The sequence below is a fragment of the Littorina saxatilis genome, linkage group LG12 (genome assembly GCF_037325665.1).
Source record: "Littorina saxatilis isolate snail1 linkage group LG12, US_GU_Lsax_2.0, whole genome shotgun sequence".
Classification (NCBI taxonomy): domain Eukaryota; kingdom Metazoa; phylum Mollusca; class Gastropoda; order Littorinimorpha; family Littorinidae; genus Littorina; species Littorina saxatilis.
Window position 1 is genome coordinate 40,050,175 of NC_090256.1, and position 26,755 is coordinate 40,076,929.

General features: G+C 45.0%; 1 protein-coding gene across 2 annotated transcripts in view; it reads right to left on the minus strand.

Annotated features, from left to right (window-relative positions):
* Positions 1–14,086: 14,086 nt before the first annotated feature.
* LOC138981933 (leucine-rich repeat flightless-interacting protein 2-like) overlaps positions 14,087–26,755 on the minus strand; it is a 54,969-nt gene continuing 42,300 nt past the window's right edge. The window contains exons 7-12 of one of the 2 annotated variants that reach the window (XR_011460741.1): positions 21,527–21,576; positions 20,385–20,493; positions 19,860–19,939; positions 18,700–18,804; positions 16,452–17,639; positions 14,087–16,376 (exon numbers count right to left, since the gene is read on the minus strand). Coding sequence is in view for 1 of the 2 variants with exons in the window: in XM_070355108.1 (XP_070211209.1) it covers positions 17,532–17,639; positions 18,700–18,804; positions 19,860–19,939; positions 20,385–20,493; positions 21,527–21,576 (452 nt within the window). In the remaining variant the exon portion in view is untranslated. Of the gene's footprint in view, positions 17,640–18,699; positions 18,805–19,859; positions 19,940–20,384; positions 20,494–21,526; positions 21,577–26,755 lie in introns of both variants that reach the window. The other variant, XM_070355108.1, reaches the window with a different exon arrangement.

Here is a 26,755-nt window from a genome sequence, read left to right on the forward strand (position 1 = left end):
AGATATTAGCTTTACACGCTTTTGGCACCCGGCCAGGAAAAACAAGAAGGGCAAAGCCCATACGACTCACATGCTTGACCTTGACCTTACCTTTACCTTAGTTAAGGTCAAATAACTAAACCTAGCAATGACATCATACACTAACTGCTTTACACATTTTTCCTACCAAAATACATGTGACCTTGACCCAAGGTCATACAACACAAAGCTGTTAATTCAAGACATAGGAAGTACAATGGTGCTTATTGGCTCTTTCTACCATGAGATATGGTCACTTTTAGTGGTTCACTACCTTATTTTGGTCACATTTCATAAGGGTCAAAGTGACCTTGACCTTGATCATATGTGACCAAATGTGTCTCATCCTCGCGCCCCCTAATTGGCGTAGAGGCGCGTCCCCCGGGTGGTGGATGGGGGAGCCTTCTCTACTAACTTCTGAGAGAAGGTCGCATCACTCTCGATGCCGTGAACCTAATTAGGATCTTTTTCTTGTTTCTTCTCTATTTCTGCCTCCCCAAAGTCCTTTTACTTTCCTTTTCTCACCCATAAAATTCTTCACTTATTACCCTTGTTAAGTGGTTCTTGTATAGAATATAGTCAATGTTTGTAAAGATTTTAGTCAAGCAGTATGTAAGAAATGTTTAGTCCTTTGTACTGGAAACTTGCATTCTCCCAGTAAGGTCATATATTGTACTACGTTGCAAGCCCCTGGAGCAATTTTTTGATTAGTGCTTTTGTGAACAAGAAACACTTAACAAGTGGCTCTATCCCATCTCCCCCCTTTCCCCTATCCCATCTCCCCCCTTTCCCTCGTCGCGATATAACCTTCGTGGTTGAAAACGACGTTAAACACCAAATAAAGAAAGAAATGTGTCTCATGATGAAAGCATAACATGTGCCCCACATAATTTTTAAGTTTGAAACAGTTATCTTCCATAGTTCAGGGTCAAGGTCACTTCAAAATATGTATACAATCCAACTTTGAAGAGCTCCTGTGACCTTGACCTTGAAGCAAGGTAAACCAAACTGGTATCAAAAGATGGGGCTTACTTTGCCCTATATATCATATATAGGTGAGGTATTGAATCTCAAAAACTTCAGAGAAAATGGGAAAAATAGCTGTTTTTTAGACAACATTTATGGCCCCTGCGACCTTGACCTTGAAGCAAGGTCAAGATGCTATGTATGTTTTTTGGGGCCTTGTCATCATACACCATCTTGCCAAATTTGGTACTGATAGACTGAATAGTGTCCAAGAAATATCCAACGTTAAAGTTTTCCGGACGGACGGACGGACGACTCGGGTGAGTACATAGACTCACTTTTGCTTCGCATGTGAGTCAAAAATTACCTGTAAAGCGGCTGATTAAAGAGTTCGCATGAGGACGCGCGTTTCAACCTAACACTTGATGTCGAAGAAATGTGCTAAGTGAGACATAAAACCTTTATACACGAAGCATGGAAGCTTTTACAAAGCATGGGCGTGTACACTAGTCAGATAACATATTTTTTAATTCGTTTCAGTTGTTGTCAAAGACGTTTTCAACTGAAAGTGAATGTTTACGTCAACGCGCATGTCTGGGGTTGAAACATCGTCCCACGGCGGTGTGAATGCGTGCAGGTTTTTTTATATACTCTAAGAGAGGCTAGATTTTGATGAGCTCATGATAGCTCAATTGCTTAGGGCGCTCATGTGGGAAGGCGTAGGTGCCGGGTTCGAAACTGTGCATAGCCTGAACATTTTGTTGTTGATTATTTTCATCCGAGCATGCAGCTTTCATTTTTTTCTTCTGCTCTCCGTTTTCGCTCTCTTTTATTTTATCTTATTTTAATTTTTATTTTGTTTTTATTAAAAAAAATTTTTTTTTAATTCTTTTAAATTTAATTTTTTAATTGTTTAAAAAAAAAAATCAGATAGAAAGTGATGCATGGTTCATACAAGTGATCTTTTGCTAACTAAATGTTTGATTTGCATCACTGATTTCCTTGTGTTGGTGTTCCTGTTGCACAAGTCTGCACACACACACACGCAAAACAGGCTGAAACAGAACTTTATTTTTATTTCTTTTATCTTCCTCTCTCTGTTGCTGACCTTTTCCTTTCTCTCGGTATGGTTTGAAACAGTTTTGAGTGACTTAAGGTCGCGGATTGGAATCCGGCCCGGGTTGGACACGGGTCAACTGTTTGTGCAGACCCAGAAATGGTATCCATGTCCCAGCCCCGTGTCACCACGCTCTCTCTCCCTCTTTATCTCTCTCAGTATGGTTTGAAACAGTTTTGCGTGACTTAAAGGTCGCAGATTAGAATCCGGTTAGGTCACGGGTCAACTGCTTGTGCAGTCCCAGAGATGGTATCCATGTCCCACCCCCATGTCACCACGGCCACAAGACGGCTATCTTGAACTCCGTTAAGGTTAATGCTTGTTTATTTGCTTTTATGAATGTATGTGCACTCCCTCTCTCTCTCACACATGAGGACTCTGCATGAAGAAAAAGCACAACAGTTTCTATGTTGCATTTATTAACAACCATGCTTCAGGTTCAGTGTTGAAATGAAAATCGCCTCATACAAATCCGCCATTGTTAAAGACTTCATTTCAGAAAAGAAACAAAATGGAAATGTCAAATCTGGAATTCATTAAAAAAAAAAAATCAAAAATAATTACGAAGTGGTGTAACTGAAAAGTCTCCATCTAGGAAAAAGCAAGCAACAACCAAGCAGCACACCAGTGGTGTATATATATATATTAGTATGGGTAAAATATGCACATCCACGATGGTCAATAATAGGCGATGTTTGGAAAGAACTCCATCGGGTTTGTATGGGTTGTGAAAGAGTGAGTACCCTTGCTTTTGCTAGGACAAATATTGACATGTGCTTGCTTCCTGTACACGTGTTCGAGACACGCCCTCTCGCTACTGACTGGCCCGTAATGTCACGTGGGAAAAGTCTCTCGCCAGGCAGTGTCTCAAACACGTGTACAGGAAGCACATGTCAAAATTTGTCTAGTATTAGCAAGGGAACTCACTCTTTGAGTCTTTCACAATCCATACAAACCGACCGAGTTATTTCCGAACATCATTTATTGCTCTGGCAGGTATTTCTCTGCCGTATTGTTCTACGGGTACAATTTTGTGTTATGTGGGAAGACCATGTTAACATGCAGTACTTTAAACAGCACTTTTTCTGGGAAGCAGCTTTGAAAGTTGTCAAGACAAGTTCATTCCGATTCCAGTCTACAGTGGTACCTGCCTTGTGAGGCCCCTCCGATGAGAGGACACCTCCCAATAAACTGGACACTAATTCTATAGTCCCTTTGTCTTTGATCTTTACCAAAATATAGCTAGTGTCATGACGGACCAGCTGCAATGTAGTGACCCTTTGCAGGTCCCAAGAATGTTCTTTCATCACAGGTACCACTGTAGTTTTCAGTGCTCTGCTATCACTGTACTCATCATGATGTACACCTTCTTATCAAATCATGCTTGCTGTGTTTCAGTTTAGTGTCACAAACTGCTTGAGATAGTTACTTTTAATTAATTACATATTGCGTGCTACAGGCTGCTTATTCAGCTCAAACATTTTCATAACAAAATGTTAATTGCGTGCTAATGTATCTGAACAGTTAGAATTTGGTTTCTTTCAGGAAATATAACAATTGAATTACATACTGCAGCCATGATTTGCATTGAACATTTTTTTCAAAATATCTCTTGTGTTGCAAATGTTCAGAACTAAAGTTGGCCAAAAAATGTGTTGCAATAATTTTTTGGCCAAGTTTATGTATGTCCGTGATGGACTACGTACATGATCATTTTATACGGCAGCTTTTGGAGTGTTTAATAACATCTTACCCGCAAGTTACTAGTTGCTTAAAATTTGTATTTAATTTTGTAAAATTAATTAAATCATTCATCAATCATTTGCCTGACCTAAACACTATCAGCATGATTCAAAAGAAAGTTTAGATACCAAGAAACACAACTGTACCCAAATTAAAGAAAACAAAAACAGCTAGTCCAGATGTAAACACAGTAAAAGCATTCAAAATCTGTCCCACCAAGTTTTCAGTTAATAAGACACTTAAAACTGTTAAAGAAAACCAGGTCTGGCTGTATTCTTAAAAGAAATGTAAGCCAGAACTATCAATCAGCAAAACCACGCTAGTGCTTATTTTCACTACCTTGTAGTTTGTGTGTACTGTGCCAAGCTTGTTATTGTCTATCATACTTTGGGTTAGTCTGCTAACAGGGACTATATTCAAAATATCATGGGGGCCCTAACATTATTCATATTTTACCGCTATATATAGATATATATATAAGTGTCCTTGTCTGAACTCTACTTTGAAAAAATGCGGAAGCTGTTTAATAACTTGACCAGTATGACATGGAGTACATACAACATCCAACACTTTAGAAATATTTTTTAAAATTGAAAACACAAGTGCCCCATGCATGCACATAAATGCCTTGTCTCTCACACATTAGTCACCATCAAATGTTCACCACAGACATTCATGTTCCAAGGCCCATCATCAGATCGGAGCCAAAATCAACTATGCCAAACACAATTCACTATCCCAATCTGTCTACCAACAGCACCTTCAGCTGTGAAGAAAGGCTAAATTGTACAGTGAAGTGGTCAGAAAATAATCCCCACCTCACTTATGAGCTGTTTTCACTCCAGATTAAGCAGCAGCATTCAATATCTCTCACTCTCAGTTCTGCACAGCAGAGTTCACATAAAGTGTACAATCACAAGGTCACTCAACGCAACATGCACAAAGTTGTACTCCCAACATTAATCTTGCCACTACATTTGTATCAGCCTCCGGAATCACTCACGCCATGGCCAGTTTTACAAGCACAGCAGCACACATTTATAACCACGTCAAACCAAAGCATGCGGTAAACAGGTGTACTATAATTTGTCAATGGCAAGAAATCACAGATGCATCTGGGCGTGAGCACTACAAACTACTGATGAAAACAAGGCAGCATGTTAAAAGGGGGGGGGGGGGTGTGTGTGAGGAGGAGTGGTAGGTAGCCTAGGACGCTTGAATTGTGCGAATAAATACATCAAAGCAAAAAAAATATCTCTATGGGAATCAACTCACCAAACGCCAAGCAACTGTGAAACTGTTTGGTTACGTTGCTCACAACATCAACAATTCAGCATGAGAAAACTTTCATACACTCATCGTCACAATGCCAGCAGTGTCATTCAAAACGGGGCGCCTAGTACATTCGTCATTATTTTGAAAGTCAAGTCTTTCTCACATAATATCACCCTCAGGTTTTTACATCATCGTGTCTTCTTGTTTTACATTTGAATTTCATCAGACACAGGGGTATTGTACATTACACATGTACAGCAAGCAGGAAACATGCAGCATGGAATCATTACACACACACCAATGGCCGGAGTTGCCGTTAGCAATGCCATTTCCTATTTCCCCTAACATATCGCTGTAAATGAGCTCGTAACAATATAGAAATAGAAACATTCCTTCGCATGCATTATTTTAATATTTTTATGCGGTTGAACCCATACTTTCAATGACTGCAACAATCAAATAATGATGGACATGTTAACAGGCTTGATTAAAATATATCATGAGAATGTACCCATGACTGAGAATTTGGTAGTGATTAACCTTGAAAGCTAACAGTAACAGACGATAACAACTGAGTTTTTTTCTCATTCACAAAATGGATTCCACAGGGAAAGAGTTTTAAATCTTCCGTAATAAAATGTTGGCAACATACACCTCTGCTAGTGCTAACATAATTCAAATAATTTGAAATTGGTGCAGATGCAACAAATAGACTGGCCATGGTTTTATCATATCAATATTATGGAATCAAGGCATCTTTCTTTCTTTCTTTATTTGGTGTTTAATGTCGTTTTCAACCACGAAGGTTATATCACGACGGGGAAAGGGGGGAGATGGGATAGAGCCACTTGTCAATTGTTTCTTGTTCACAAAAGCACTAATCAAAAATTTGCTCCAGGGGCTTGCAACGTAGTACAATGTATTACCTTACTGGGAGAATGCAAGTTTCCAGTACAAAGAACTTAACATTTCTTACATACTGCTTGACTAAAATCTTTACAAAAATTGACTATATTCTATACAAGAAACACTTAACAAGGGTAAAAAGAGAAACAGAATCCGTTAGTCGCCTCTTACGACATGCTGGGGAGCATCGGGTAAATTCTTCCCCCTAACCCACGGGGGGGGGGGGGGGGGGGGGGGGGGGGCAATCAAGGCATGGGTTACATAAACTAAGACTGGGGTATTACATCTTGACTCAAGTACAGGGACAAGCCAATGTTGCACTACAGTAGATACAGGAGAAATGAATAATGTATGAGCTTCAAGCATACCATCAGTATTAAGGAATAACATCGATAAAAATAATCTTTCCAAGTTGCTCGTACACACTTTTTCACTTTTCAGTTTTGTGACAGCTTAAAACAGAGTGCATGAAACAGGACAGATAAAATCTGACAAATATAGAATGAGACAAAGACATATTGTGACCTTTGGGGAAAAAAATCCTTCAAAAATTTGAGGATAGCTTTCATTCATGCTGTTTAATAAATAGTTACCATTTTTCTGACTTTTTCCATGGAAAAACAAAAAGTAGTGAATCACTGAATGGCTTCAAAGAAATTCTTCAACCTAAGCGCTAAGGTTCTGAGACTGGTTCCCTAAACATGCAACCTTCACGCTGCAGTAACGAGTTTGACTGTTTCCCTAACCTAAGAAAAAAGAACTGAATTAATGCATTCAGGCACCATGAGATCAGACAGTGTTTAAAAGGCACTGAAATGAAACCTTCTCTTACCACATTCAACTTGTGTGAATCAAAGTGCTGTCACGCCCCAGTCAATATAACACTTACCTCGACAGTACTATTCTTGCACATTATCTATTATAGGCCGAAAAAATTGGACAAAACGCTGCGTGGGTACAATTATCTCCCATAACCATGCGCCACCGTGGATCCCAAGCACTGTCTGAGTGCTTCCCCCTTACAGGATGTAGGTGGCGCGTCCTCTTTCTTTTTTCGCGCGTGACAGTAGGCTGTGTTTCTGCTGCGCTCCCGGATTATTTTGGATTCTAGAGTCTTCTTTTCTGTGTGGATTACCACCTGTTGGATTTTTGTGTGTTATTCCACTTCTGGCTTGAGGCTACGTTGTTTTTCTTCCAACTTGTGCCTCCGTTGTTGTGTGGCGGACTCGGCGTGCCTACCGTCCTACTTCGTGGTGACCGGTCGTCTGCTTCTCGTTTCGCCTCATTCACTTGAGTATTGACCTAATTTTCTTTGAATTTTGTTAATTCTCGATTTTTTAAGGGTACGTACAGGGCGAGGTAGGATGTCTCGTCTTGTTTTGGGCTCTGGTTCTACGGAACCAGAGTCTGCCGGGGGCAACCCTTCTCCGGGCGCACAGCGTCATGTTTTGCGCACGGACAGGGGGACCTTTCGGCGCTCCGACTCTCCCTCCCCAAACGCTTTGCGTTTGCGGCGAGGGAGGGCGGAGAAAGCCTGTTTGAGCAAGCTCAATGCGAGCTTGCTCAAACAGGCTGGGCTTGAACCTGGGACTTCGGGCGGGGCTGCGCCGTCGAAGGTTCGGGGAAGGTCGAGGGGAAAGAAAAAGCGTCTTTCTCCTTCTCCTTCCGTGGAACACGCTTCCCCCCCTTCGACGCCGTTGTCCGGCCCTCAGTCTCAGGCTTCAGCTCCTCCCGGTTTCAAGCCTGGGGGGAAGGTTTCCTTCTCCTCCCTGGCTCGAATCCGGGGGCGGGTCGATTCCCAACCCTCTTTGGGGGTTGGTGAATCTGATCTAGGGGCTACGGGAGAGACTCAGGTTTCGACTTCTTTCTTTTCCGGTGCCTCTCCTGTGCCCTCCTCGGTTTCCACCGCTGTGGAAGCCAGGAGGGACACGGGTCCTCCTCTGAACTCCCTCGCTGGGTCGTCTACTGCTGTTTCGACAGTAGTCTCGGACTCATGGGGGGGGAGATCGGAGGAGATGACGGGGTCTATGAATTCCCTCCCCGCTGGGGTTGGGATGCGAATTGACCCCGTTCAGGGCGGTCCTGTGGGGGCAGGGGTTTCAGGCATCGTGCCTACGACCACTGCTACTACGGTTCCCTCTGACGTCCGTGTGACTGGTGGCTGTCCCTCTATGAAACGCTCCGGCCGACTAGTTACTGGACGTGGAGGTGTTCGACAGAACGTGGTACTTCTGTCGAATGGTCAGGGCGACGGGAACATTGTTTCTGTTGCTCAAACCGACACCTCCGACCGGACCGTCTTGACCCCACGCCATTCCTTAGCGTCTGGTGTTCGGGTGACGGATGGTCCGGACCAAGGGTCCGGAACGGTCCAGGCTTACGGGTCGGGATCGAACCGGACCCACGGGTCCCGACTGGACTTGACCTCCGGGTTTGGTCCGGACGGGACCCATGGTACGGGACCGTACCGGACCTTAGGGTCCGGTGCGGGACAGTACCTCTGGCCCTTGCCGGACCCCCGGACCTACGGGTCCGGATGGTACGGTACGGGACCAGTGGTCCGGTCGGGACCGGACCACCCGACCACCTCTGTTGGTCCGGGTGGTCTGGCACCGAACCGGAACACACCGGACCTACGGGTCCGGATGGTACGGTACGGGACCAGTGGTCCGGTCGGGACCGGACCACCCGACCACCTCTGTTGGTCCGGGTGGTCTGGCACCGAACCGGAACACACCGGACCTACGGGTCCGGATGGTACGGTGTTTCCACGTCCGGACCGAACCACCCGAACACTTTTGTGGGTACGGATGGTTCTGTGCCGAATGGGACCTCCGGATGGTACGGGACCGGACCGGACCACCGGACCGGACCGGACCACCGGAACACCGGACCACTCGACCGGACCGGACCGGACCACCGGAACACCGGACCACCCGACCGGACCGGATCGGCACCCCCGACCGGACCGGACCATTTCTTTTCTGATCAGACCCGATGGGTCCCTGTTCAGTCTATAAATGGCGGGGGTTCGTTGGCTGGACTGACCCAACAGTCGCAGGGTTTTTGTTGTTCTCTCCCTTCGGCTGCTGGAGACGTTTCGTCTTTGGGGCAGGGGTCTTCGCGGCCTCTTGCTTCAGTGGGCGTTTCGTCACAGTCTACTTCATCACTTTCGGCTCCTCCCCCTCAAGCTTCCTACACTCCTGCTGTTGAGGAGTTGTCGGGAAGTGAAGAGGAGAGTGAGTCAGAGGACGATGGGGAGGAGGATCAGGGTCGCCCTGAGGTTAACACTGATCCTCTACCCTTGCCGGTTTCTGATGGAACTTCCGAAGCTATGCTTCGTACTTTCCAACAGTACATGACAGACATCACGCGGCGTCTTGACGCCACGGATGCCTCTCTTAAGCGTCTGTCGTCTAGTGTTCCCAACCCTTCGGTTGACACACAGGACGTGGAGTCTGAGGACGAGAGGCAGGAGGCTCTCCCTCGCACAGCTAGAAGGACGTTTGAACAGTTTCAGGACGTCCTTCCCTCCGACGCCCTCTCGTCCTTGGAGTCCGCTTCGGCCCGGGCGCGGGAGGCACACGCCGCGTCTGCCGGCGGCTCGTTTTATGAACGATCCGGCCGCCAGCAATTCGCGTTCCACCCTAGTCTTAGTGCCACGGTGGAAGCGGCAGCACATCGCCTGAGGAGTACAGATTCACGTGCGAACGCGACCTATGTTCCTCGGGAGGACGCGGATTCAGTGCCGTGCTTTCCTTCGGGAGGCGCACCTCCACTGTTTCCTCGTGTCCAATCTGTTTCGTCCCTCCCTTTTCCCTTTGACTCTCGAACTCTCCCTTTCCAGACTTCGAGTGTTCAGGGTGGGGCTGACGGTGATGTGTTCGTTGGGGAGGTGCCTTCGGTCAAGAAGGTGGAACTGAGCTCTGCTTCGTTCCACAATCTTGAGGCCACCGTTTCTTCCATTGTCGAGGCCCAATCACAGGCCTTGACATGGATGAGCACGCTGTCCACACTGTTGGACCCTCCCGATCGGGCAGAGTCCGATTCCACTCGGGTCCTTGACACGGTTCGAGTGGATCGGGCTTTGCATGCCGTGCGATCGTGCGTGACGACTGCGGCAGAATTGGCCATTGGAACACGGGTCCACTTGTTGGCCCTGTTCCGTGATCATTTTCTGGCTACTTCTTTAGTGCCTCCGGATATGAGGAAGAGTCTGAGGAACACGTTTCCTCAGCCTTCTTCCCTTTTTCATCCGGGCACTGTCCGTTCTGTGGTGGAGTCCACACGCCAGAGGAACACTGATTCTCTGATGGTTGGCCTCGCTGCTTCGGCGACGTCGGCGGGGAGTAAGAGAAGTGCTACAGTCACCTCCAGCTCCCAGCCTCAGAAGAAGAAGAAGAAGAAGCCAGTTTCACTGCCTCCTTCTTCCTCCTCTCAGGCGCCTGTCGCGTTCCCCCCTGCGGCCCCGGCTTCTCGTGCTCCCAAGCGTAAGAAGAAGGGTGCTCAGACAGGTAAGGGTAAGCAGCACCACCAGGGGGGTGGTCGCAAGCCTGCGCCTGCCCGCCAGCAGAATTTTCAGTGAGTCCCGGCCCTACGTTGACGCCCCCTCAAGTTGCCCCTCTTTCGTCCGTCGGTTCCCTTTTTCGGGCCCGCGACATGTGGGGCAGACTGGTCTCCAACCAGTTTATCTTGAGGGTGGTGGGGTCGGGGTTTTCTCTACCGCTGTCGTCACAACCTCCATTGTCCGCTCTACCTTTGACGTTCCCCCCTCCTCGAGACCCTGCCAGATGGCAGGCTCTTCAAGACGAGGTGAACTCGTTGGTCGAGAAGAAGGCTGTCTACCCCCTTTCTCAGCCTTCTCCGGGGTTCTACTCCCGCCTGTTCACCGTCCCCAAAAAGGACGGCAGGTTCAGGCCGGTGTTGGACCTCTCCACCTTGAACTTGTACCTTCGCAGGTGCAAGTTCAAGATGGAAACCCCTTCGTCGGTCCGGTTGGCCATCCGGCCAAACGATTGGGCCACGTCTGTGGACCTCCAGGATGCTTACTTCCACATCCTGGTGGCCCCGGGGTACCGACATCTGCTCCGGTTTGTTTGGGAGGGCACAGTGTTCGAGTTTCGGGCCCTCCCATTCGGCCTGTCCTTGGCCCCGCTGATTTTTACAAAGGTGGTCAAGGAGCTGGCGGCGTTGGTCAGAGCTCAGGGTGTGCGTCTGCGTCAATATTTGGACGATTGGCTCACCCTGGCCCAGTCTCGCGATCAATGCCTCCAACACACCCGGCAGGTCCTGGAACGGACCCATGCTTTGGGGTTCCAGATACAGTGGCACAAGTCAGACCTCGTGCCAGCCCAGCAGTTTTGCTACTTGGGGATGGCGTTCGACACAGTGCTTTACACTGTGTCTCCCTCCCCGGACAGAATCCTCTCCCTGAGGCGAAAGATCCTCTCCATTCAGGCTTGCCGCGCTGTTCCTCACAGGCGGCTGGCGGAACTGTTGGGTTCCATGGAGTCTGTCGCTCTGCTGCTGCCCCTTGCAAGGCTACACAAACGTCCCCTGCAACGGGCAGTAGCAGATCGGACTTCCAGGCCTCTCGATTACACCGAGTTGGTCCAGATCGGGCCTTGGTTTCACGAGGCTGTAGTCCAATGGCTGGACCCGATCTGGCTCAACTCTGCGGTGCCTATCCAACCGAGACGGCCGTCTCTCTTCCTGTACACCGACGCTTCTACGCGGGGTTGGGGGGCCCACCTGGACCTGCACGAGGCCCAGGGGGTCTGGACCCAGGAGGAGTCCCTCCTACACATCAACTTTCTAGAGTTGGAGGCGGTTCGTCGGGCTCTGCTGGAGTTTCGCCTCCTGATTCGGGATCAGGATGTGTTGGTCCACGGGGACAACACCACATGCCTAGCTTACCTTCGCCACCAGGGGGGCACCAATTCTCGGTCCCTCTCCCTGTTAGCGGAGGAGATTCTGCTCTGGTGCCAGACCAATCAGGTCCGGATGTCAGTCCAATTCGTTCCGGGGAAACTGAACGCCCTGGCCGACATTCTCAGTCGGGGCGATCAGGTTCTCCCCACAGAATGGACCATCGCTCACAACGTTCTACGGCGTCTGTGGGCAAGGTGGGACCGTCCTCTGATCGATCTGTTCGCAACTCGATTCAGCGCTCGGCTTCCCAGGTACGTCAGCCCCTTTCGAGACACGAATGCGTTCCACGTGGACGCATTCACTCTCTCGTGGAGGCTCCTCGATGCTTACGCCTATCCCCCGACATCTCTGATTCCGAGGGTACTGGCAAAGTATCTGCAGGAACGGCCAAGACTGATTTTGGTCGCGCCTTACTGGCCAACAGCTCCGTGGTTTCCAGATCTTCGCGGTCTCACCCACGTAGACCCTCTACCTCTGAATCTGGACGGGGGAAGTCTGCTCCAGCCTCGATCAGGCCTCCCTCATCCACGTCCAGAGAGTCTGTGCTTGACCGCATGGCTCTTGTGCGCTCCAAACTGCTTGCACTAGGATTGCACAAGAGTTCAGTAGAGTTTTCCTTGAACGCTAAGAGGCGATCAACTAATCAGCTCTATGACTTACGCTGGAGAGCTTGGGCCTCCTTCGCCTTGTCCAAGGGGATAAAGCCGCTTTATCCCTCAACACAGGACTTGGCCAACTTCCTGGTGGAAGTGTATCAAAAGAAGAGTCTTTCTTCTAAGACTCTTCTTGGATACAAATCTGCCATCACTTCCACGATTGCGGCTGCTACTGGTCGCAGACCTGAACACTTGATCAGTTCCTCCCTCATTGCTAATGTCCTTTCGGGTATTAGCAATGCAGCGGTGTCTAAACCTCGGGTTTCATTTCCCAAGTGGGATGTCTTCCTGGTTCTCAAACTCCTGCGTAGCAAGGAGTTTGAACCCCTGGCAGGCATTAGTATCAAGTTCCTGACTTTTAAGACTGTGTTCCTCATCGCTTTAGCCACTTGCCGTAGACTCAGTGGTATTCAAGCTTTGAGTGGCCTGGAATTTGACATTGAGTTCACCACACATCAGGTGACGTTGGCTTTCCTACCAGACTTTCGAGCCAAGAATCAGAATGCCTCGGAGTTGTCCAAACCAGTAGTCATTCAAGCCTTGGCTCCCACTCTTGAACATGATGACCCTGATCGCTTCCTCTGCCCAGTACGTGCCCTTAGAGTGTACCTGGATAGAACACGTAGCTTTCGGTCTTCTAAGCGGTCACTGTTTGTCTCGCTTAATCCGAAGTACCAATCGGATATTTCTAGACAAACTTTAGCTCGTTGGCTGACCTTGCTTATCAAACAGGCTTATGTTCATGCTCAAGTGGATGTGGTCCCTGACATCAGGGCACACGAGATTCGGGCTATCGGCTCCTCGTTGGCGCACGTGCGGGGTGCCTCGCTCCAAAGCATAATGGCGGTCGCGTTCTGGAAGACTCCAGCCACGTTTATTAACCACTATATGCGAGACTTTTCCAGTCTCAGGCTTGACCAGTCGTATGGCATTGCCAAAGCAGTGGTTGCCAGCATGGTCACGTCAGTCTAAGGTATTTTTCTTGGGTATATTTTCTTTTACAGTAGTACTGTTCGAAAATTGCCTGGGTATCTTAATCCTTGGATTTAAGTGATTTTGATTAAGGAGTTTAATACTCTACATATCACCCTCACACCACTCTGGTATTCTGTGCAAGAATAGTACTGTCGAGGTAAGTGTTATATTGACTGTAAGGCTTCTTTTTAAGCCTACTGTCTATATGATACTTACCGAGACAGTACTATTAGAGTTTCCCTCCCGCCTCCCCTCTTGATATGTTATGGGCTTTTTGAGGGTCTGCAGCTCATAAAGAAAGAGGACGCGCCACCTACATCCTGTAAGGGGGAAGCACTCAGACAGTGCTTGGGATCCACGGTGGCGCATGGTTATGGGAGATAATTGTACCCACGCAGCGTTTTGTCCAATTTTTTCGGCCTATAATAGATAATGTGCAAGAATAGTACTGTCTCGGTAAGTATCATATAGACAGTAGGCTTAAAAAGAAGCCTTACAGTCTTGCTATGGTTAATGGGAGCAACAAAGGCAGTTTTCGGGAACAGCAACATCAAACTCACGCTAGGAGAATCACTGCATGCAAACGTGTGAGATGACAGTGTATTGTTTTCGCATATATGCGGATAGATCTAACAAAAGCAAACTGAACCAAAGCTCCTCACTTGAAGAAAAAAAAACTCCAGTAACGAAAGTAATATTTCAATTTTACCCTGTTAAATAAATAGATATACTATAAATCTGAACGCTTATTTTGTGGATACAACTATGTGTTTTATTTCAAAGTGAAGACAGGATTAAACCAGATCCAGTATGATCCCTGTATTACCACCCCCCCCCCCCTCCCCCCTCTCCCCAAGTAACTCAAAGCAATAAATAAATTAATAAATTAATAATAATCAAATATTTTAAATATCAGCAAAGCGCATCTGAGAAAAGAGTGATCAAAGTTTTTTTAGCAAAAATATGTCTAGTTACACAGAGGGGAACCTGACCATTCTGCTTGGCTAGAATAAGCTGGTGTGTTTTACAAGCAACATGTACAGGTTAACCAAGTAAACATAGTAGTCTCAAGATTGCTTTTTATCAGTCATTAGTTTGTGTATGTGAAGAAAGCTTCACCGTCAGTTTTTAAAGTGTAAACTGTTATGGTAACACTTAAGCGGTTCTACAACATACTCTTTGAAGAAGAAAAAATAGTAATCATACAATCACTTGTCATCATGCAGTAGCATGCACAGCACATTGATGCAATTGTTCAATGGTACTCTATGTTTGGGGCTTCTTCTGTCATACGTAGGTGCTCCATCGTCATTTACATTACACCCATTATATGCAACCACACACATCTCACACAACACCCATTATATGCAACCACACACATCTCACACAGACACTCACACATGCGTGCGTTCACAAGCACATACACTGACACACATGCATGCGCTCTCACACATGTGAGTGTGTACACAAATGGCCCACACACACGCACTGACACACATGTATGCAGGCACACCCGATTCCAACTTGAAATGCTCACACAATGCACTGTTTGCAGTCAGTATGTACAGGTCATAAAAGCACCAGAACACCAGTCAGAACCAAGTGACTTTCCACGTGACGCCAGCTTCATCCTTGCTCTCAGGCGCTCCGCTGCCCGCACTACCAAAACCACAACCATGCAAAACGCACTGCACTCTCTATCCTCTTCGCACGCTGCTAAAATATACTCCAGCAGCTGTAATGCCACAACAAGTGAACATGAAATCTTGTCTAGACACAGTCAGGGGTGAGTAGCATACTCTGAGGGGGAAAACATGTTAGCTTGGAGGGGAAGACGGGGAAAGAAACGTTCAACTTTGACAATCCATTGTCCCCTTTCTGTATCAATCCAAATAAACACAGCCATGTACATGCAGTCACGTAGGAAAGCAGGCTCCATTCCACACCACTACATCATGTCCTGTGTCAAACAAACACAAGCCTACAAAAGGCTCTTACAACGAAACCGGCAGACAAAAGTTCTGACAACCGAACCAGCACGTCAGAAACCTATTCTGGCTTTTTACACTCTTCCTAGATTTCACACTTGGTTATATATATATATATATATTTCAAACTTCTCCATTCTTCCTCAGTAAGAATAATCAGCTTTTTTATCTTTTAAATGTTCAAACACACACACGCCGAAGAAGGGAAGAGTGCACACACATGCCAAAAAAAGGAAAGATTTCTCCCCAAAGAGACGCATCCCACCCGCCAAGGAAAGGACCCCACAAAAGTCCGCTGTCTCAATATGCTTACACCTGCACTGCATGCCAACTCCTTGCCTTGCCTCAGTCTCGGGCAGGTGACTCATAAATGCAAACCTGTATCAATGGCTGTTTTCCCTTCACAACAGACAGATGGCTAGTTGTCCTATCTCTCTGCTGACTGTACTATTCAATCTGACACAGGAAAGCCAAAGCATGCCTGTATCCATGCCTTCTTTCCTACTTTCTGCTCTTCACTACAGACAGATGGCAAGGTTAGCTGTCCTACCTCTCTGCTGACTGTACTATTCAGTCTCACACAGGACGGTGATGCTCTCTTCTTGTCTTCCCTGGGGCTGGTGACCGATGAGTTGTTGCAAATACCACACCGGGTGAATCAAAAACAAAAATAAGGTCAAGTCCAGTTGGCAGCATGGTGGTGATAGATGAAGAAAGCCCCTGAAGCTAGATTTTGCGACAACTTGCAAATCACTGACGGCACTTGTTGATGTTCAATCAAGGCAGTGATCACATTTTGGCCTCCCTCAACCACGGTTGGCAGATTCTAGCGTTATAACGGCTAGCAAATCTACATTGAGAGCATCACATTTTGACCTCCCTCAACCACGGTTGGCAGATTCTAGCGTTATAACGGCTAGCAAATCTACATTGAGAGCACTTGTCGATGTTCATTCAAGGCAGTGATCACATTTTGGCCTCCCTCAACCACGGTTGGCAGATTCTAGCGTTATAACGGCTAGCAAATCTACATTGAGAGCATCACATTTTGACCTCCCTCAACCACGGTTGGCAGATTCTAGCGTTATAACGGCTAGCAAATCTACATTGAGAGCACTTGTCGATGTTCATTCAAGGCAGTGATCACATTTTGGCCTCCCTCAACCACGGTTGGCAGATTCTAGCGTTATAACGGCTAGCAAATCTACATCGAGAGCACTTGTCGATGTTCATTCAAGGCAGTGATCACATTTTGACCTCCCTCAACAACGGTTGGCCAATTCTAGCGTCATAACGGCTAGCAAATCTACATCGAGAGCACTTGTCGATGTTCATTCAAGGCAGTGATCACGTTTTGGCCTCCCCCAACCACGGTTGGCCAATTCTAGCATCATAACAGCTAGCAAATCTACATTGAGAGCACTTGTTGATGTTCAGTCGAGGTGATGATACTCAGGCCTCCCATTACTGTGGGTTAGCTAATTCTAGCATTATAACAGCTTGCAAAGCTACACCGCAAGCCTGTGCTGATCAATGTTGAGTCGAGGCAAGGATGAAACGAGAGCACTTGTTGATTAATGTTCAGACAACGCCGGGATGAAAATCTGTCTTCCCAAAACAGCAGTTGGCCGATTCTAGCATTATAACAACTAGCAAATCTACATCGAGAGCACTTGTTGACTTTCAGTCGAGGTGTTGATACTTAGGCTTCCTCAACCTGCTGTTGGACGCTTCTAGCGTTATAACAGCTAGCAAATCTACACTGAGAGCCCTTGTTGACATTAGTTCCGCGGCGGCAGAGATGATGATGATGATACACTGGTCACCCCCCTGTAGCTGGCTGAGGCATGCCGGTGAAGCTTGAATCACGGAGGAAGGCGAAAACGGTGCGAGGAACGTGGGTGTGTGTGTCAGTGTCTTGCGGGAGAAGGGGAGCGAGCGGCAGAAGGGCGCGCATCATTGGATGCCCAGGGCCGTACGGGACTGTTTGATGCGGTCTAATCGTATCGTCAAGTGCTTGTTTTGGTTCTGAAGTTCTTCCACTTGTGTTTGGGCTTCTCGAAGCTGCAACATTCATCAGCCAATCAAGTGTCAGATTTCTTCTCATAACAAAATAATAAATAAATCAGTCAATCAATCAATCAATCAATCAATCAACCATTAAAATAATTAAATCAATACTTCAAATAAATCAATAAAATTATTAATCAGGGGCGGATCGCATAATTTTTAAGGGGGTGTTTCCAAATTCCTGTTAGGGACAATTCCACGACAGGCGACAGGTGGAATGCCCCCCCCCCCCCCCCCCCCCCGAAAAATGTTGATAAAAACAAAGAAAATTGAGCAATCTGGTGCAATCTCAACAATGAAACTCCCCCCAAAAACACCTTCCAAAAAGTACATTTAAGAAGACAAATTTGGAGTAAAATAAAGACAATTGTCCGGTCTGGTGCAACCTGAGCAAGGAAATTACCCAACTACTTTCCAAAACCATCACTAAGAAGACAAAGGCCGGCTCCTAGGGGAGTCCGGGGGCATGCTCCCCCGGAATTTTTTTGATAAAAATCAAGGAAAATGGAGCAATCTGGTGCAATCTAAGCCATCAGTTTTTCTTTGTTTTCAAATTTTATTTTCTCATTCTTTTTTCTTAGGCTAGGGGGGGTTCCAGAAACCCCCCCCCCTGGATCCGCCCCTGCTAATGCAATAAAATAAATCAATACAATAAAAAAAAAGTTGATAGTAAATACCTAGGGCAGTTCAAGGCAAAACGCTAAAGGTTGTTGCACACCACAGAAAACGGTCTGAGCCAAGCTGCTCATGTCAGTCCAATGGCCACTCAGTGACGCACAACGCCATTAACACTAACTTGCCTGGCACAATTCTGGCATGCCCGCCTACTCTCACCAAATCCTAGCGTTTCTAGCGGCGAGAATTGCCCACGGAATGCTACTTCCTCGCCCCACTTGCTTCACTTGCCAATTCTCGCATCAAAGAAATAGGGGACTGTGTTTTCTCCCGACACACTGCTGCCAGAACACCTTTCCAAAAGCCAGATTTCTGGCTGCAGGCACAGCTGCATGGACCCTGCAATGAATGTCCTGGGAACAGTCAAGCTGGCACTCACCTCTCTCTGAAGTTTCCTCTTTTCCTGTTTCAACTCATCCTCCAGCCCCTCTGCCCGCTCCGCTTCTCCCTTGTAGCGTTTGACTTGGGTTTCCAGTCTGCCCACCTGCACATCACCGCCCTCACAATCAAAGTCATCATTTCAGAAGCAAGGGACACCGATTTTTTATTTTTTTTAAACCCGACATACTGTACATCTCTCAGACATGATCTCACAGACACCAACACACTGATAGACACACATACATCTATCTCTCTCTGACTTCTTTGTTGTTTAATTAATGTTCGTTTGTTTTTATTTCTTTCTTTGCTTTTTGAGTCACTTGAGAAAAAGTGACTCTATGTAATCGGTCAGTGTTAGTCTGTCCGGCCGGCCGTCCGTAGACACCACCTTAACGTTGGACTTTTCTCGGAAACTATCAAAGCGATCGGGCTCATATTTTGTTTAGTCGTGACCTCCAATGACCTCTACACTTTAACGATGGTTTCGTTGACCTTTGACCTTTTTCAAGGTCACAGGTCAGCGTCAAAGGAAAAATTAGACATTTTATATCTTTGACAAAGTTCATCGGATGTGATTGAAACTTTGTAGGATTATTCTTTACATCAAAGTATTTACATCTGTAGCCTTTTACGAACGTTATCAGAAAAACAAGGGAGATAACTAGCCTTTTCTGTTCGGCAACACACAACTTAACGTTGGGCTTTTCTCGGAAACTATAAAAGTGACCGGGCTCAAATTTTATGTGAACGTGACTCATTGTGTTGTGAATAGCAATTTCTTCCTGTCCATCTGATGCCTCATATAATATTCAGAACTGCGAAAGTGACTCGATCGAGCGTTTGCTCTTCTTGTTTGTTTGTTGTTATTGTTGTTTTGTTTGTTTGTTTTTTGTGCATTTATGTGTGAATGTTTGATCGTTTGTTGCTGTTGTTCTTTATTGTGTGGTCTTTCCAACTCTCTCTCTCTCTCTCTCTCTCTCTCTCTCTCTCTCTCTCTCTCTCTCTCTCTCTCTCTCTCTCTCTCTCTCTCTCTCTCTCTCTCTCTCTCTCTCTCTCTCTCTCTCTCTCTCTCTCTCTCTCTCTCTCTCTCTCTCTCTCTCTCTCTCTCTCTCTCTCTCTCTCTCTCTCTCTCTCTCTCTCTGAATCACAAACACTTACCATGCCTTCTAATGTTGCTATATCTTGCTCAGCTTTTTGTAACTTAAACTTGTAATCATGGATTTGTTTACTGGCTTCTCCTGCAAAAGAAAAGGAACAAAACATTGAAGTGACTTGATTCAGGCTAAAAAAATTCAGTGTGATTTAAATTGTCAGTATTCTTAGAACTTATCTTACATTCCAACACAGCACTGCTAGTCTGTCTGCAATAAACATCCAACTAATAAAGGGAAATAGGCAATCTAAATATACACAACAGCTAGTGAAAGTTACATGGAATCAGTCTCCTGGCACCTGAGAAAAAGGTTGAATTTAACAAACGACTCTCATCCTCAATAAATGCAAAATCAAAAGTCTGCATCAAAATCAAGTTTACATTTACCTTTAGTAGAATGGGGGCTGTGTAAATGCATACTGTTTTTGTCATGCCAAACAAACTGCAATAATAGACTCATAGAAAAGGTATTCCTGTTGTGTCTTGATCAAAATCATTTGCTATTTTACTGCAAGGCTCTTGCCACTTACTTTGAATTTCGTATAGCTGCATTTCTGGTCCGTTGACTGTTGGCACCTGGGGGTTGTCGGACTTTTTCTCCCGGGACTGTTCGTCTATAGAATTTTCTAACCTGTTGATCTGAAAAAAATGACCGAAAACAATTGTACAGCAGTGAAACATCTATTTTGAGACTTCAGCGAATCTGAAAAACTTGGTCTGGTAAACAAGGGGGTCATATAGATAATGAAGGTTAATTTAAAGATATATTGTCTAAGCCGCCATTTTGGAGAGTTTTCTGACGATTTGGACCTTAAAAAGTTTAAGGGACCTTCGCTGTACTGTAATTTAGAAACACCTGCAATGATTTGCTCAAAACGGCTCCGAAACAGTGCCAAAACGCTTCGCGCAACAGAAACAGACACAATGTCGGTTGGAGAATATCAAGGTCTGCAATGACTACCAAACACAGCATTCAGAATGCTCACACACTAATTGTAAGACCTTCCTTGTGTGTGTTGTCATCTATTCAACTCCCAAAATGAACTCTGTAGCTCTCGGCTCAATTTCAGATCTGTATTTCTAGGAATAGTACATGAAATACTCAGGGTCGAAAGGTAGGACGAAAATTGTGACTCGCTCAAAGAACATCCCAATAAAAATTACAGTCTGGGATTCCTAGTCAAAACACATCCGTTTTCAATTTGAGTAACTCAGCGCTCAAACATTTATTTTAAGGTATTCCTGGTGTGTGGTTTGTTTGTTTGTTTGCTTAACGCCCAGTCCACCACGAAGGGTGATATCAGGGTGGCTGGTGTGTGGTCCCATAATTACAACCCCATACCTGAACTGTATAGCTCTTGGGGCGATTTGAGACCGTTTTTTTTGTTTGATATAATTTCTTTAAAGACCTTACAAAGAAACAATCTCAAGAAACAAGAAATGATTGAATGCAGCAAAAAATGTCCACTCTGTGCAGAACACACTCATGATGTTGATGTTTGGAATGTGTTACAGTGGAAAAATTCTCTCATTCCGTGCAAAGCCTGGGACAGATCGGTGATGGTCGACTTGATCATTCACACACCAAGGAAAGTTCATTTAACATAAAAATCTGCACCATAAGTATGAATTTACCAAAAAGGGAATGAATATTAGGAAAACAGTTACTCACTTCTTCAACTAATTTCTTTTTCTCTGCCGCTAAAGCCTTGACTTTGTCATCTGCAATCACAAGAAAACAAAATATTATGAGTTTTTGTGTGTAATATAAGCAGCACAATTTTCAGAACTGTGGCAACATAACAACAATTTTTAGCATACATTTGCACGAGCATATTCCGCAAAATGTCTTCATTCAAGTCAAAATATTGGGAAAATAATTATTCATTCCGCCCTCCTGTTCACATTTAACACTAAATGGCCAAATCATGCACCAATAGCAAACAAAAACAAAACAAACGAACTTAACCCATATAACACAAAGCAATGAGAAAACAACATTCCCAAAAATAAATCAATTCCATCTGAACAACATGCACTTGTACCATGTAGAAAATGTACCATTAAGCCCTCAAAAATACTTCTTTCTAATAACAGCAAAATATTTACAACACACACACACACACACACACACACACAAAGCAACAAAATATGTACAGATACAAATTCAGAGAAAGTCACTAGCAGATGGACAGAACAGACAGGGAACAGTTAAAATTTCACTTTTCAACAAGGATTCAGCAAGGGGAAGACAACCAATGCCAAACAGACCATAAAGTCATGCCATTTACAAAAAGTGCCTGCTCTCCCTTTAGCTACACAACCCTCATTAGGCAACGCCTGCCGGCTACTTGTCATAAACACATTACACTGTGAATGTCACACCAGGTGGCTTTTATTACGACTCTTCATAACACGGAAACATGTCATCTTGCCTTAGTGTCATGTCAATTTTTAATTCACTGGTCTTCTTCCCCAACTCCCTAAGACTTCCCACCCTCCAGGACATCTGTCACAAATAGCCAACAGCACTAAATACCTGTGGCGTCGAATAGCTATGTGTTTGTGTGCGGTTTAACATACATGAATTTGCATGCACTCACACTCGCAACTGTTCATACCGTTGAAACCCCCTTTTAAGACCTCCAAAAATCTGAAGAAATCGAGTCTTAAAAAGGAGGGAGTCTTAGAATGGGGATAAATTTACAGATGGTATGAAGAGAAAACCCAAATAAATTAACGTCTTAAAAGGGGAGAAGTCTTAAATTGGGGGGTATCAAAAGAAAGGGGGGGGGGGGGGGGGGCTTCCACTGTACACAAACAGTCCTTTCGATATCTTCTCTCCATTTCTCTTTTATACTCGGAACGTTACACAAGAGTGGAGCAGGCATTATGGCAGTTAAAAAGGTGGCAACCAAAACAAGGTGCATGCATGCATGACAGTTTTATGTGTCGGGTAGTCGATGGGCCAGAACACTCTTGACACATTAAATTGATGGTCGACTCATACAATGGCTGAGGCTCTTTTCAAGATTGCTTCTTTGTGCACGGAAGTCTTTTCAGTCTGTACAAAACACATCTCATCTTGTGTTACAGAGGAAAATATCTCAACATACTGCGTTTGAGACAAGCAGATGAAAAGGACAAAGGAAACTTGTCTGGATTTTTCTCTAGTTTATCCTTATTCTTTCATGCTGTATTCTTGGTGTTAGTGTTCACATTGCCTGCTTACAGTTATAGTTGAACCCAGCTGTCAACATTTCACTCAACATTTTCTTCTCCATTATAAAAGCAACAACCTTTGTATGATTCTTTGTTTTCTGATTTTTTTTTTCTTTCAAGAGAATGAGATGATGAAAGCGACAAATCAAACTTGTCTTATGGTCTTTCTTGAGTTTTTTTTACAATTACACAGCCTTACACTACAGATTCAGTTCTGAACTTTTTATCTGAAGCGTTCTTTTTCACTGCAAAGGCAATACCAGTATTCTTTTTAAATTTTTTGTTTGTTTTAAAGGCCGGAGATGCTCTTCAGCAATGTATGACAGCAAAGAGTGCTGTCTGTGTGCATTTTTCCCACTGATAATTTTACTGTCCTAGCATCTATGTCAGTTTTGATTTAATGTTGTCTGACTGTGAGGAAAAGTTAAAGCCATACATGAGACAAACAGCGCAAGTTGTGTAATGGGCGTGGCTACTCTACTGTGACGCAAGTGCCTGTGGGTGATTCAGAAGGAGCCTGGATGCAACATGTGCACAACAGCTGTAACCGGCTATATCATTAACTCTCACAAGATGTGAAACAGACACAAACACTCACACACACACACACACAGACACGAACATTGAGGGATAAAACAAATAGGGAACATTAAGACAGCTAATGTGGTGCTGTAAATAGATACAACTTAAACCTATCTCTCTCTCTTCCCCCCCCCCCCCCCCTCTCTCTCTCTCTCCACAGGTGCTAAAACAAAGCAGAAAGGGGGCGGAAGTACTGTTAGAACAAAGGCAGATGACATGTTAAGGCTGTGGGCTGTGATGAGGTCCTGTGAAAAAGGACAATAAGATACATCTTCCTGTTTCACTTCCCACTTCCTATTCCCTGTGTGTGTGTGTGTGTGTGTGTGTGTGTGTGTGTGTGTGTGTGTGTGTGTGTGTGTGTGTGTGTGTGTGTGTGTGTGTGAGTGTATGAGTGTGTGTGTGAGAGTGAGTGTGTGTGTGTTTGTGCGTTTCTGTGTCTGTATGTGCATGCGAGTGTAATTGTGTGCATGCATATTGTGAGTGGTTAAGTGCGCATGTGCATGTCTGTGTGTTTGTCTGTGTTTGTTTGCGCATTTCTGTGTGTGTATGTTTCTGTTTTGCTCAAACAACCATGTCAATTTCAAAGCAAACTCATCCGATAAGAGTGGCGTCAAAATTCTTCATGAAATATATTTCCTCCTAATGTTTTTATGACTGGCAGAGAACGTTGGTTATTGGTTCTGCTCCTTCTAAAATATAATTCCAACCATATGCAGCTCTGAACCTAACCTTTTCGCACCTAAAGATTGAGGCAACACAGTAACACTGAGGGGGGAAGCGGAGCAGTTTGCTCTTTGTGGGATTGTAAATCATATATCTGTCTGCCAAGTTCCTTTCAAGGCCAACCCAGTACATACAAGCTGTACAAACACCACAGCAAGAAGTGAGCTATGGCTGCACAAAAGATCATTCTGTGACTTAATGCAAGAAGCCGTTAACCAAAATCCATGTTGCACTTTTTGTGTATTCTTCTGCAATGTATTTTTTTAAGGCCCACAGATATAATGTTAAATCAAGCGTATTGTCTAATGTAACTTTGAAAGGGTGCACAGCACTGGGAAACTGATCAACCTGCTCTGCGGAGGCATTGAAAATCAATTTTTCATTTCCAATGTGAGTTTATAAACAATTGATCCCAGCCTCAATTAGCTACTCAATTTGCTATTCAGCTCTCACAAATCTTGTTTTGAGAATTGGCACAATGTTAATGTTTGTAAGGCCAAAGAACCAAAACAAAAAGAAATTCAAGTTGGGACGGAGAGGGGAAGAGTTTAATTGGATGTGTGTGTGCGTGTGCGTGTGCGTGTGTGTGTGTATGTGTGTGAGCGTGCGTGTGTTTCTGCGCGTTTGTGCATGTGAGTGCATGCATGCACATGCCTGCTTGAGTGAACACATCTGAATCCTTGGAAAGAGAGAAGGTGAGAGACAGAGAATGAGCCAGCCAGAGCAACAAGAGAAAGAGCTTTACAAAACTCCAGACACTAATGACTTCATCGGTCTGTATCCATTAGACTTGTACTTGTAGCTACAGGCAAACAGCATGTTCCACATCACTGGCCAGCTGACAGATAATAATTAGCTTCAGGTGAGTGTAAACACCTTCATCATCATTCACCTTGACAGTGACACACCCACAGCTAACTCATCAATGGGCATGCATTATCAACAAAGGTAAAGGCTCATCTTTGGACTGCCTTGGAGGTGACTTGTATATATTCGTGAACAAGTGTGTGTGTGTGTGTGTGTGTGTGTGTGTGTGTGTGTGTGTGTGTGTGTGTGTGTGTGTGTGTGTGTGTGTGTGTCACTGTGTGTGTGCGCGTTTTGATTGTGTGTGGGAGTGAACAGGATACTCTTACTCAGCAAAAGGGAGACAGACAACACACACACACACCACAAATTCTAACCCAACAAAACAGTAAATCAGGCACAGAAGCTAAGTCCATTCCTAACCCTCAACACCTTCCTTTTGAGCCAACAGATATCAGCACGTCTGTCGATCAGATCATCTCGGCCACTATGACAGCTACAGGTGAGAGCCTGGCCACCAAACCCTCTCCAGGCTAAATTAGGGATATGATAGGACCAATAAACATCATAGTTTCTGTACATCGTTTTAAGAAGCCTAAGTCAGCTTGGGGGCAACACGCGGGTCAGATGTCAAGTATGTTTGCTTTCATATCTATCATGTTTCTCAGGCCCGGTGGATGTTTGTATCATATCTATCAAGTTTCTACCCTGCGTCAGACCCCTTGTAGAGATATACACTGAATCACTGACAGCAGGAATGTTTCTGCTACCCTTCCAATCCACCGTCCTTGTTGTTACTTGTGAAACACACTATCATATTAATCCTTGTGTTGGTGAAGATGAGCCAAAAAATGTCTTGCTATGACTCAGTGAGTGTTTGCTGCACATATTTTTGTTCTGCTACGGAAAAATATCGTGAGTAGAATCCAGACAAGTGAAATAGAAAAACTAGACCCGTTAAAGAAACAATTAGAAACAAACATTAACGTACACACACACACACACACACACACACACACACACACACACACACACACAGAACAATGACTGAATCAGATTGAAAATAAAAATAAATCTTCAAAATATCGTACAACAGCCACGAATCTCTCTCCCTTCCCTCCGACACACATGCACTTTCTCCAAAAGCACTTGTGAACATGTGTAATAGGAACATTTAAGTGCTTGAGATTACATTGACATTCACCACTCTTGCTCTGCTTTCATATTTTACGAGTGAAGATAGATTATCTAGATGTGTCATTCTAATGTTATTTTTGGTGTGTCATTTTTTATGTATATTATATATGCAATTCATAATGTATGCACGTTTTTTTTTTTACAGTTGCTAATAGTTATATAATAGTTGCACGGCTGAGAATACTTCATGGCTGATCTGCTCGAAAGATTAAGGAATAAAGCTCCCATTTGACAATTGCCACTCAAAATCTTTGCCTCTGAATGTCATAATAAGTCCTTGGTAACACTAACAATACTGAAGCAATTTTGTGTGAAGTCTGGCGGCGGAATGAAGTTCAGGGGTGTGGATGTTGCAGTGAGTGCTGGGACGGAG